This window comes from Numenius arquata, chromosome 12 (genome assembly GCF_964106895.1).
Source record: "Numenius arquata chromosome 12, bNumArq3.hap1.1, whole genome shotgun sequence".
In the NCBI taxonomy this organism is placed as follows: Eukaryota; Metazoa; Chordata; class Aves; order Charadriiformes; family Scolopacidae; genus Numenius; species Numenius arquata.
This window is the reverse complement of record NC_133587.1, coordinates 29,368,618-29,382,142: the sequence shown is the minus strand read 5'-3', so window position 1 is coordinate 29,382,142 and position 13,525 is coordinate 29,368,618. Positions and strand designations below refer to the sequence as shown.

General features: G+C 38.0%; 1 protein-coding gene across 4 annotated transcripts in view; it reads right to left on the bottom strand.

Moving 5' to 3' along the window:
* Positions 1-13,525, bottom strand: part of ZEB1 (zinc finger E-box binding homeobox 1) — a 126,347-nt gene that overhangs the window by 8,749 nt on the left and 104,073 nt on the right. For 3 of the 4 annotated variants that reach the window (XM_074157229.1, XM_074157230.1, XM_074157231.1), the window contains 4 exons: positions 12,488-12,649; positions 9,208-9,410; positions 4,008-4,113; positions 711-2,521 (listed from right to left, as the gene is read on the bottom strand). In XM_074157229.1, coding sequence (XP_074013330.1) covers positions 711-2,521; positions 4,008-4,113; positions 9,208-9,410; positions 12,488-12,649 — 2,282 coding nt within the window. The remainder of the gene's footprint in view (positions 1-710; positions 2,522-4,007; positions 4,114-9,207; positions 9,411-12,487; positions 12,650-13,525) is intronic. The other variant, XM_074157232.1, reaches the window with a different exon arrangement.

The following is a 13,525-nucleotide window of genomic DNA, read 5'->3' as shown; positions in this document are numbered from 1 at the left end:
TCTAAGATTTAATTAGAAACGCCAAGTCTTTACAGGACCTGCTTGTCTGTTCTGCTCTGTCCCTACCTCAACATGCACAGGTGTTTCTCAGCAGGACTGACTTTGATTAGATCACATCTGGATGTACCCAGGGAGGAACAGAGCAGGATACAGGAGTGGCAGATGAAGATAAATACCTGCCCAACTTTCAATTGAGAATACATCTGAATTTTTTTTAAAATGACTTTTATGATGTAGGATGAATTCAGCTACTCCAGAAGCCAAGAAAGCAGAGCAGCATGAAGGGAGTAGCCAGAAGTTCCAAATAGTCTATTTTCTGGATGTGGGGGAAGAGGAGGCACAGAGCCAGCAAGAAACACAAGCCATGGCCCCACTTTTCTATTTGATCAGGAGAATTAAACTTTCTTTAAAATATTGAGCACAAATGTCCTAAAAGACACTTCTGAACGACCGAACATAATGGAAAAACTGACATATCCATGCACAGAACTGTATAGTTTCTGGCAGCCTGGACTCAAGCTGGCCAAGCTAGTTAGCTTTGCAGAGGAGTTTACAGTAACATCTATTACCTGTTAACAATCAAGCTGAATGAACCTTATAGCTTATATTTACATTTTACTTAATTTATCTTGACAGATTTTTGTTAGTTCAGTATGGATAAAGAATAAACATGTCGTACACAACATATGGGAACACCGGGACAGAAGTACCTGATTTCCATTGGCTTGGGTCTGTTTTGGTGGTGTTTCTTGAACTGCAGGACTAACTGTAGTAGAGTATGTATAAGCCACCTGTGGAATCAAAATGGTTTGCTTATTGGCAGCAAGAGCTCTCAAGCATGGAACACTGTTCTGGTCAGCAATGGCAACAATTGTAGGTAACTGGGCAGTGACTGTAGGTATAGCAATATTTATGGGATTGGCACTTGGTGGGATTACATTTACAATAGGATCAGAGTCTGAAATACTGTTGTCCTTTTGTGGTTCTTTTTTTGCACAAGTTAAGTTCAAAGGTTCTTCTTGGACAGAATAAACACTGTTCTGGTAAACACTAGTTATGGTAGATCTTTCCAACAGTTCTCCATGTTGCTTTGGTAGCGAAAGGTCAAGAGGTTCAATTTGTGGCTCTTCTTGTACACCCTCTGCTGTGTACGTATAACCCTGTGAATTTCTTGATGAAGAAAGGTTTAGTGGCGATGGGGATGGCGTGCTACTGCGTGAACCATTCAGAGTTGATCCCCCTGGTAAAGTCTGGGGTTTTGTTGTATTGACAGGATTTTGTGAATTATTTGTGCTGTTCTGGGGTTCGCTCACATTTGTAGTTGCTGCTTGATCATCGTTATCTGTGGGACTGGTTAATTTAACTTGTTCAGGAGAAGATGGTCCAGAAGATTGCACAGATATTTGTCCAGCTTGCATTTTTTCGAACCACTTTTTTACCACATCTAGTGGTAGGTTTACTGAATCAGCTATTTTTGAAAGCTCTTCTGCACTTGGTTGTGCATTTAATGCATAATACGCTTTTAAGAGTGATAAAAGGTTCTTTAAAGGTGGCTGACCAGGAGATAAGTTGTTCTCCCCAGTTTCTGATGGGACAGGGGAGTCGGGCTTCTCAGCTTCTGTTCCACTGGGCTGAGGAAGCTGAGGAGGATTTTTTGTATCATAGTGCTTTAATTCTTGAAGTGCATTAAGATCTCCTGGACAGTCATCACAAAGAAGACAAGTGCTATCATTGGTCTCTCCTTCAGAGTTCTTATCTTTCTCAGACTTCACTGTAAGATCTTCTGGTAATTTTTCATTTTTGCAACTATTGGTAGGAACAGGGTTTTCTTTTTTTAGATTTTGTGGAACAACCTGAAGTTGACTTGGTTGCTCCAAGCTGTAGTTGATGATAATTTTGGTTGTCCCATCTTGGTCAACCAAAGGAAGACTGATAGCTGAAATGAGGGAATGGCCAGCTTGTTGTATAGATGCATTGCTGATTGTTTCTTGTTCTTTGGATGCAAGATTAGCATGATTGTTTTCCAATACTTGCCTTATTACATTACCATCCACTGCCACTTTAAGCACATTTTGAATGTCACTTAAGTTGATGCTTATGGGAGACACCAGACCTACTGTTGGTAGAACAACAGCTTGCACCACACCCTGAGGAGAACTGGTTGCCTGCAATGGGCTACCACCACTAAAAACCCCATTCTGCAAAGGGGTCGAACAATTAATTCCTGAAGCAACCACTATGGGCTTGAATTCATAATCCACAGGTTCAGTTTTAATTTGGTTAACAGGAAGTTGCTCTTGCAAGGGTTTATTTTCTATCTTTTGTCGTATCTGTGGTCTTGCTGGGCTACCTGGTGATGCAGAAAGGGAAGGGGAGGAGCACTGAGACGTCTTGAGCCCTGACCGAGCTCGACCATTCACGGGCATCAAACCAATACACTTCTTACTGCTTATGTGTGAACTGTATGAACCAGAATGGGAAAAACGTTTCTTGCAGTTTGGGCATTCATATGGCTTCTCTCCTAAGGATAAAAAAAAGAAGAAAAAAGGCATATGCAACAGTTTGCTGGGTTACGGCGTAATAGTAACTAGAAAAGAATACATCAAAATGACCTGTCAAAAGAGTCCTAGGGAAAAAAAGTCTTACACAGTGAACTGAACAGTAAGAGTAATTATGTGATCTATAGCTTGGATCCTAGGGTCCTTTAATAAGTTTGTGATCCAGTAGTAGATACAGGATGGAGCCAACATGATCATGATACCTTTCAGTATTTCCCAGTAACTGTCTCCATATCACACAAATGAGTCTATATGATACCTGCAGATTTCATTAAACTGCATTCAAGTAGTACCACTACTAACTTCAGAAATTGCATAAACTACTTCAGAATGGAAAAAAATAGAATACAATTACCAAAGAAAAAACATAAATGCCATAAATGCAAGTCATAATTATATAAGGAGCTATGCATATTTTATTTCAGCAAACTCAAATACAATATATCCAGTACTCATCAGCTAAATAAAAACAGGCAAAGTTTAAGTAAAGGGAAACGAGACACTGGCAGAAGACAGGTACGTTTGCCTTCAGAGATGAACCTCAGGTTAAATTGCCAGAAAGATGCACACAACTATGCAGTTGTTACACCCACAGCCAGAGTTGGATATTCAGAGAATCTGTGCTACAGGGGGAAAGGACAGAGCCGAAATACATGACTTGCTTCCAATCGAAAAGTGCATTGACTGAGGCTTTCTCACTCACTAGGTACGGTGCCGCTCCCCTCTGCAGATAAAATTATGTTTGCTGAAGGAGGACTTCTAAGTGACGTGCTCTTAATTGCTGTTATCATGGCTGAGCAACTGATAAGAAAGGAAAAGACGGCCTAACACCTTGTTTTCAGACTTTCTGTGAATGGGTAAACTTGAGTTAAAGAGAGAAATTGAGAATCTCTTTTGAGTGACCACGTTACTCATTATTATCTATTAATATACAATATTATATATTAAACTTCTTACAAATTGGAACTTTTCTTATAAACTGAAACTTTTGTGACAGTGTATCACAATTCCAGACCTGTGTCCTGAGGCTATTTTAATATGCTATTTTAATAAAATCACAGACACAGACAGTAGGAAGCACAGTTACTATGTCCTGATCATTATCAATTAAAATTTTCTAGCATGGCTCCTAACATGCTGAGTGGTCTGCAAACACTGAGAAAAAACAGACAAGTCAAAAAGGACCAGAAGGATGTCCCATTTCTTCTGCCACAAGTGAAGTTTTCCTTAACTGTCAGAGCTTAAGCTGTAACTGTAAATCCTCTTGACTTATCCTACGTATTTCCTGCACACAGCTGAAGGCTGCAGTCAGCGCTTACAGAGTCCCAGAGGAAGAAAAAGGAAAACACTACTATTTTAAACTTAGACTTACAAGACTGATATCACATCAAAGTTACAAAGAGTAGAAATGGAAACGTTAGTACATAATTCAATGCTTGGTTTATTTACCACTGTGGATTCGTAGGTGCTCCTTTAGGTGATGCTTATATTTAAAAGCTTTTCCACATTCAGTGCACTTGAATTTTCGATTACCACTGGACTGCGTCACATGTCTCTGTAAGAAAGATTTGTAATCATTGCATAGGACAGCATGTTGGAAAAACACCTTGTATTTTCACACTGTAGCAGAGAAAATGCAAGACAAAACTGAAAAGAATCAATCATAATTTTAAGAGACTGAAGGTGGTATGCGTTATGCATGAAAAAGAAACAAATTAGAAGTCAGGTTAAAACTGAGCCACGTGTGTCTTCTGAATAAATCCGGTACAGTAAAAAGAAAAATACAAACAAACCCAAAATGCATTTGCCCCTTTCTCCTAACTTCAGGTGAAGCTTGCACTGACATGTTATGTGAGTAAGAAGTTCCAGGATGCATGCTAATTCTAGTTGTGAAAGCGAAAAACCCAAGAAAAACCCTGAGCCCACCACCCACAGAATATGTCAGGCAGGACAGAGAAACATCAAAGCATATAAAAGGCTGTTTAAAGTTTAATCAGTTGACTTGATTTTTCCATTTACATGCTTCCAGCTCTTACTGTTGGCCTTGGATTCCTCTATGTAATGATGCCACAGGATTGCTCAAGAGAAGATGGCTCAGTGACAACAAAGACACTCTCAACCACAATTAATTCTCAAAATAAATGCAAAAAACTAAATTAAAACAAATAACACTATGGAGGGATTTCCCAAGTACACTTCTTCACTATTTCTCTGTGGTTATTTTTGTTATATTTTGCCTTGTGAGAGTATTTTTTTTTTTTGTGGTTGGACTCGATGATCTCAAAGGTCCCTTCCAACCATGAAGATTCCGTGATTCTGTGATTTATTGTTAAGCTCCAAATTATTTTTAAAGGATCTTTATTTTTATACTAGTTTAAAAAAAGCAAAAGCTAAGAAAGACAAGTAAATATATGTAGTATATATTTGATATGTATATGCAAGATATATAATTTTATTACAAATTGTGTAAACCTATGAAAGCGTATTTTTAAAGACAAAAATTACATGCATTTTAAGGTTGAAGCAGCTTAACTACCACCATGAAATGGAGGAGTAAGAGATTTTTCTGTTCAAACTAATTGTTTATTATAAAAGCAGCTGCTCCTTTTTAGGTAGAGCTCACTTTGCAAAAAGATACTCTACTACTATTTGGTTGCAGCTGCAGATTTTTGGTAACCGGGGCAAGTACTTTCACACACTCATTAATAGAGCTATTCACATAGTCTGGGGAGGCAGCTCCCACGAATCGGCTGATGTGCATTGACTGCCTCTGGTGTCAAACGGCGGTGGGGAGTTCCTACACCAGGTTCTGGTCTGCCGTGGTGGGCAGCGCTGGGAGCAGAGATCTGCGCTGGAGAAGCGGGGATGAATAAAAAGGCAAGATGATGCTCCTGTTCTGATTTATGCCTTTAGATCTGAAGAAGCCACAGCCGTGCCGTTTGCTGGATCTGAGCACTCTGCTATGAGATATATGCTGTCCAAATTATCAGCCCTCCCTGTTCTATACCCTGTCCTCCTTTATTCAATACAGATGCTAACAGAAGACAAATTGAAACAAGATAATCTAAATTGCTTCCAAGTACTCTAATTCGACAGTTCCCTTGGGATAAGCATTTGGTTAAGCTGCAGTTTTCACCTCTCAGCAGATACTGCTCCCACCCTCCTCGGGGTGGGCTCCTTCCCGTCTCCTACCAGGCTCCGCAGTGAGGTCTCCGCTCTGACTTATCCCGATTAGCACTTGACCCTTATTCCCGGGTTTGTCAGCTGTTTTCTGCCAGTCCACACAGCTTTTCAGCTTTGTTCAACTAAGTCCCTTGAAGATGATGTTCTAGATGATTGTGCCTGACTCACTGCATTTCACTTTTAACGATCCAACTTCACTGAGTCTAAAGGACTGTGTCAGGATTTACTTAAGCCTGCAGAGAATCAGTTACTACTGTTTGACTTGAGATTATACAAGTTAAAGGCTCTCAGCATATATACAGCTACTGCAGATGCTGGACTACATAAATATTCATACTAAATATTACTGCATGTATTCAATCTGTCAGAAAGGTTTCTGCTCCAGCCTTTAACATGCAATGTTCTGCTTCCATGCCTTGGAAGCCCACACTTCTCTTACAAATTTTTTAATGAGTTTTCCTGGTCATAGCTGCCTTGAACTTTCCATCTATTTTGCCTTACCTTCTTATATTTGTAATTCTTTATTCAGTTTTCTTGCTGTCTGTCCTATACTTTTTGTGTGTATGTGTGTGTAAGTCTGGGACATCCTCAGAGTTACTCTCCAGGATCATCTTTAAAACTAACTGAGAAATCATAACTCTTCTCTAAAGTACCACCTTTGATACCTTTTCACCTTCATTTTCTCAGATTGAAATGGCTTTCCCCCTTTCAGTACTGTTAAATCCACTTTTTTTGTGTCTCTGATGTGTGATATATTTTTAATGCACTGTACATAACTGCTGTTTTCCACTTATTAAAGAATTAACCACAGATTCGAAGAATGCTCTTCTGCATTACTTTTAGGAGTGAAACAAGAAACATTAAGGTCTGTAACTAGCCACTAATACATCCCAGCATCAAATATTTACTGTGCTTAGGACTAAAGTCCACTCTTTTCATAACAGAGAACTGAAACTAATTAATGGAAATCCTCAAAAGTTATTTGGAGAACAGGAATTACAGGTACATCAGTGATTCTTCACAACTGGTTTGACCTTGGTCTTCAAGAACCGCCATTTCTCATGGTGTCAATGGCAATACGAAATTTTAGCAGACGACCTACAGGTGCTGTGTAAATTGTTGAGAAGAAAAATAAAACAAATATAAGAAACACTTATTGGTACCAACATCTTTTTTGGTGCTTCACATGCGAAAGCAGACAACACGTATGTAGCATTGCCTCCTACCAACTGTTAGTGGTGTAGGAGCAGCCAAGGGAGCCGTGAGGGATGCCGGGGATGGGGAGGACAGGGGGATGAAGGAGAAGGTACCGGGATGGCTCTCAGCTCTCTGCTCTCCACTAGAGCAGAAGTAGCCACGGTTTGGCATATTTCCCCCTTTCTCAGGGGCAGGAACAGCATGCACATACCTCTTCCATTGTCTTCGCTACACTAGGAATTATCTTTGCTCACTGTTTCCTTGTACAGAACAATTATAAAATCGTCACATGCTGGCCATTTACTAGCTAACAAAGTTAAGCAAATCTACTTCCAGGTGAAGTCCTTTAAGACATTAAGTTTTGAAGATGCAGCTGTTTAAGATCCACAGCCAGGAGGTCTACACTTCACTATGGAAAAAACTTAATTTTCCATTACACAAATGATGTAATCATTTACATGCACATGAAGCCAATTTTGAAGACATGGCAACTTTGTGACAGTAACATAAACAAATACACATTTCAGATTTACCAAATTTCTAACCTATTGTAGTTTTGATTCTGGCTATGGCTCTAGAGAAAAATCACACTTAAACGGGTATAATATTGAGTTTCAGATACTTCATAGCAAAAACATTTATCAAATGCAATTGTGCCTTCAAAAGTATAAGCCCATTAAAATATATCTGCAGGAATACAATTTGAGTTTCCCTTTGTAGCAATTCTTCTGAGATTGTTTACTCGCTTTGTATTTTTCCTCTTTTCATTCAAACTTCATGCAAATATGGGAAAGGCTTCTAGCCCTTCCAACTACTTTATTCTTCTGCTTTTAGGTTTCTAGCTGGAAAAAATGAAAATAAATGTGGTAGCTCACAAAAAAGCATTATACAGAAAGCATTCACAGATTTTAGAGCTAGAAATATAAGATGTATATAAGACGGCAGTAACTTTAAAGTGGAAGTCAAGCCAATAAGAAAGCAAGACAGAAATGAATTGTTCATGGGAAATATATTTGAATAAAAAAGAACTGCCAATGCCAGAATACACTGGCAAGGTTATTCCAAACCCTGTGATACAGTAAAATCTTTCCAGCAGGATGGCTGATATTTCTTGTAACAATTTTTCTTATTTAATTTACCCATGAATGTAAACACTCAGGTGAAAAAAAAAAAAAAAAACTTTTTTAAGCCTGTTAAATTCTTGGACTTAGTGATACTTTATAGAATGGAAGTTAATATGCAATGTGTAAAAAAAGCATCTCTTTTACTCTGCGTTACCGTCTTTCAGCTTACTGAAAGTTCTGTTGGTTTGCTGGAAGAAACACTGAAGCACCTTTCCCTTTGCATTCTTTTCACTAGTCATTGTTCTGCATCTTTCTGTCATGTTTCTCTCCTGTTTCCTCTCTGAAGCATATTAATCTTTTTAATCTGTCCTCAGAAGGGAACATCTCCAAGTCCCCCTCTCTCTAACCTGGTGGTGAAAAATCTTTTTCCTTGGATAATTCGTGACTGTTTCTTCCTGAGCCTCAGAGTGCCTCTGGTAAGCTATGGAAGCATGTAATTGGGGATGGATGATTGGAAACTGTGGGGAAAAAGAAAAGAAAAAGAGGGAGAAGGAAACAGAATCTCAGAACCTTCCATAGTGATGAGACGGCTAACTCATGGAAGACATTTAAAGGAACCATGACCTCAGGACATCCCACGGACCACTGAAAACAAGTTCAGCACATATTTAGCTCTTTTTATTGCTTCATTTAGTATCGAAACATAGTATTTTATGCACAAATTATTTGTATGTTGTCTTACAGCATGGATTGCATTTAAGAACTCCTATCTCACAGTTCAACCAAATGAATCAACACAATGGTTTATTTCTTAAGGGCAAAAATGGGTACAGGAAATTTTGAATTAGCCAAACAGAATTTATGAAAGAAAAATTTAAGTGTCACAATTTTTATGTAATGTTAACCAATGAACAGAAAAAGAATCTAATTACCTGTAAATGCAATAAAGCACTTCTGAAAACTAAAATGTAAACCCAGCCACACTACCTAGATAAATGAAAGCACAGGAATTCAGATCTCAACCTTTGACAGCTATGGAAAAAGTCTAACTTCAGCAGCAAGTTAAAGCGCATGCTTCAGGACCGGGACTTCAGCATGTAGATAACCTGATCTGAGCAGCTTGCTTGCTCTGTACATTTTTGCTCACATAACAAATCACAACTTGTTACAGAGGACAATAAATCCTTAATTCAAATACCACTTACTTGATCTCTTCCTGATTTGTGTGATGTCATGTGGCGGTCAAGCTGCGTTCTGTACGCAAATGTGTAACTGCACAAGGAGCAACTAAAGTTATCTTCATTTTTTTCATGGCGATACTTGATGTGTTCCTTTAGAGAGGTAAAACGCTTGTACCCTCGATCACAATACGGGCAAGTAAGCAGTTGGGAAAATGCATCGGGTGTTCCTACACAGGAGAGACAATACACGATATTTAAATAAATGTAAGCTCCTGTTGTGGTTTAATCCCAGTCGGCAGCTAGAACCACACAGCCGCTTGCTCACTCCCTCTCCCCCAGCTCCCCACTTCAGATGGGGGAGAGAATCAGAAGAATAAAAGTGAGAAAAAACTTGTGGGTTGAGATAAAGACAGTTTAACAGATAGAATAAAAGTCGCACATGCAAGCAAAGCAAAACAAGGAATTCATTCACTGCCTCCCATCAGCAAGTGTTCAGCCATCTCCAGGAAAGCAGGGCTCCAACACACATATTGGTTACTTGGGAAGACAGATGTCATAGTTCTAAACATCCCCCCCTTCCTACTTCTTCCCCAGCTTTATATACTGAGCATGACATCACACGGTATGGAATAGCCCTTTGGTCCAGCTGGGGTCAGCTGTCCCGGCTGTGTCCTCTCCCAGCTTTTTGTGCCCTTCCAGTCCTCACTGGTGGGTAGTGTGAGGAGCAGAAAAATCCTTGAGAGCTTAGCAACAACTAAAACCACTGGTGTGCTATCAACACCATTTCTCATCCCAAATCCAAAACATAGCACTACACCAGCTGCTAATAAAAAAGTTAACTCTATCCCAGCTGAAACTACGACAGCTCACAAACTCACTAACATCAAGAAACATGCTTTAGATTCACATGTATTACTGTAGGGAAACATGCAGCTGCTAGAAGCTCCATTTGTTTTAGGAAAGGAATAATGATAATTTATTTTTTCTTCCCCCACAGGTATTATGTTACTAACTAGAGTATGGTATGGCTGCCCTGGTGTACAGTGGAGACAGTCAGCATAATATGATTACCCAAAACCACACCTCTTACAGTGAGTCTGTTGGACTTCCCAATACAGCACTAGAGCTTTTATATATATATATTTCTGTTTAAAAAGTGGACTGAAAATTGTGAGACATATTTTAAGATCTAGTAGTCTTTGTAGATCTTGTTAGCTCAACCACAGACAATCTTCAAAACCTGTTTACAAATTTAAGTCTATTACTGAAACGTTTAATGGTCATCCTGTTTTCAGCTTCTAAGAAATAAATACTGCAGAGAATATTTTTCTTCCTCTGTACTTAACACAGAATTGTAAGAGGAAAAAGAACTGGAAAAAAAATATTAGAAACGTGGTTTACAATTCTTCTATCTGGACCTGTTGGAACGGGTCCAGAGGAGGGCCACTGTTCTTGCAAGAGCGGAAAAGTCAGACCAGTTTTCATTATTACTAAAAAATAACACCTTCTCCGTCACACAGGTTCTCTTACGCTCATTATGGTAACAGGCAACGTAATGTTCATATTGCACTGGCTGCCCTACTGTTCCAACCCTTTCTGCTTTTCCTGGACTAGCCAGCTTGTTCAAAAATGAACCCATCCCCACAGGTGTAGATACAGTATGCTGCCCTTCAATTCTTTTTTCCACCTACAATTCAATTCACCTGACATAAAGAATACTCCATTTCAGCACAAATACAACTCAATGGAAATGTCAAAAGCACGTTAAGTTACATTCTGTTTCCATTGGAGTAAATGGCTTCACAATGGTTTCCCAAAGCCACTGAAAACTCTAATTCTCTGTTACTTCTCTTGTCCAATCCCCCAGTTTGGAAGCATGTTTCTTTAGTAAATATCACTGTATTTTTGGTATTTTCTGTTCCAAATGATAAAAACACTGAACATTATTGTTCAGTATCAGTATCGTGATTTTCAGAATACTTCCCTGTGAAATTACTGGGCTAGGTCCAATTTAAATTATTAATACAAATGTGTATTTTTAATGATTACATGGAAATCATATTGCAAGACTGTAAAACTAAGTTGACAATCTGTGCCACAGCAACCACAGATTAAAATCTTTAATTAATTAAATTGTGAAGTGTAGGATGCTACTGTTGAGCATATCTTACTTGAATTTTGCAAAAATTGTTAAGTAAATCAAAAAATATTAGTAATTCAGGACCTATTTCTGTGTATAAATTGGCAGAGTTTAGATTTCTCAAATATTTTATGTATTTTTTTTGATAAAATCTCTAATAACATAAAATCTCTGGAAAGCAGAACAAAATTGTTAGTGTTATCCTTTCACTGCTCTCCCTTAGTCTCCAGTACAGTAATACAGCTACATGACATTTTTTGTTCAATTATGTACGTTTTTTTAAATGACTGGAACACAACATCTCCTAACCCTTTATATAGGAAGTTAATTTCTTTTGAAAAATCTTAAATACACCAATAAAGGAACACAATCTGTTTGAAATGCAGTTTTCACAGGTTATGAAAGCTGAACACTTTGGAAAGGGTAGAATGCAAAACCAATCTGAACAGGTTTTGCCTTCAAATATTTCATGATGAAGATGCCTTCAATGTTTCATGATGAAGAAATGAGCAAAGTATGACTTCTCATCTCACTCAGAACATCTTAAGCCTGAAATTTCCCTAGAGAAAAAAAAGGCGTCTACTTAAAAGTAACAACAGGCCATTATTTTTTCACATAAACATTTTCATATAAACAATGTTTCTTTTTTCTCCACTGCTGTCTTTTCAGGAAAGAAAAAAGAAGCTCGTCGTAGGCTGGCTACCTAGTAAAAGAACTCCTATCTAATAGATCCTTTTGGGGTTTTTATTTAGAAATATAAAAAGAAAACAAACACGTTATAACTCTCCCTAAGTTACTCTTACATAAACCCACACTATCTTTCTTCATTCCCTTTATATTCAATAAATGTTTGTTCTGTTGATTTCATATAATGCTACTGAATGGATTTGAGAGCTTGAATTTTTATTTCCAGTTACTTGGGGTTTATCATTTAGGTACCCCTAACCTGAACCCTGTGCATATCTTGTTTCACAAAATCAAGTAGTAATATTTTTTACATGATGATTCCATCCCTTCATAATTATTTAACTAAGATTTTAGTATTTTTTTTTTTTCCAAAGCTACACGCATATGCATTGTTATCTTCTAAGCTACAATGGAACTTTTGGGTCAAGTCGTTAGTTACAATTTATTTCATTAGAACTGAATTGGTCGCAGATTTACCATTTTCATCCTGACCACTAGCTTCTGGCGTGCCTTGTCTCTGGTCCTCCTCAGGTGCTTCAGGGTAAATGACAGCTGTATCTTCTTGTTGAAGGAATTCTTCAACATTAGGGTCATGGTTTTGTTCATTTTCTGCATCAGAATCACATTCATCTTCTTTTACTAAGAGTGAAAAACAAGATACAAGATATGAAATGAAGAGTTTAAGAAAAACATCAATGAGATTCAGGAATCCACACAGCCAAATCACCCTCTATCCAAGGATTTCAAAACTCTTTATCAATACTAGTATAGGTCAAGCCCTTTAAGATGCAGGAATATGCCAAGTTTTAAAACAAAGAACCAGTGGCGTAACGACATATGAAAATTTGACTAAAACCACAGTTTGCCACTTTAACTCAGTTCATTTTTATAATTTTAGATTTATCTGTTCCCCTCAACTTTATGCAACATTAATTATGATTTTGCCCTTGTAGTTTGAAGTCCACTTACAGTCTTGGCTCCTATGTTTGCAAAAATCAATTTGTTGCTTTCAAGACATTTTTAAACGTTATTTAGGACCTGTTCATTAGCGCAAACCCAGAAGATGTTTAAACTCGGAATAACAAGTTGGCTGGCTGAAATGCAGTAAACTTGAACTTTGAGCGGCTTGCTCACTGGCATCAGAAATGGGTATCAAAAAGGTTTCAGATCTAGCTAACATCTTCAACATTTTCCAGTTTAAAACTTAAGAAAACAATCAACGAACAACTGTATTTAGATGTTAACAAACAATAAATTAAATATTTTACTTAATGTTTGTACGATAAATATTTGCTACCAACTATTTGCTTAAAGACATAGAGTTTACTTTCACCGTGGTGGAACATTCTGTGACAGCTCTGCCTCCGGCACATTAATCATGACAGATCTCCTCCGCTATTAATAATGTGAGGTATATTTTTAATAGGAAGGAGAATTTTTACGATTCATCTTCCAGTGTGAAGTCACATACTCAATTCACAATTTGACACCGTCTTTTTGCGACATGAGACAGTC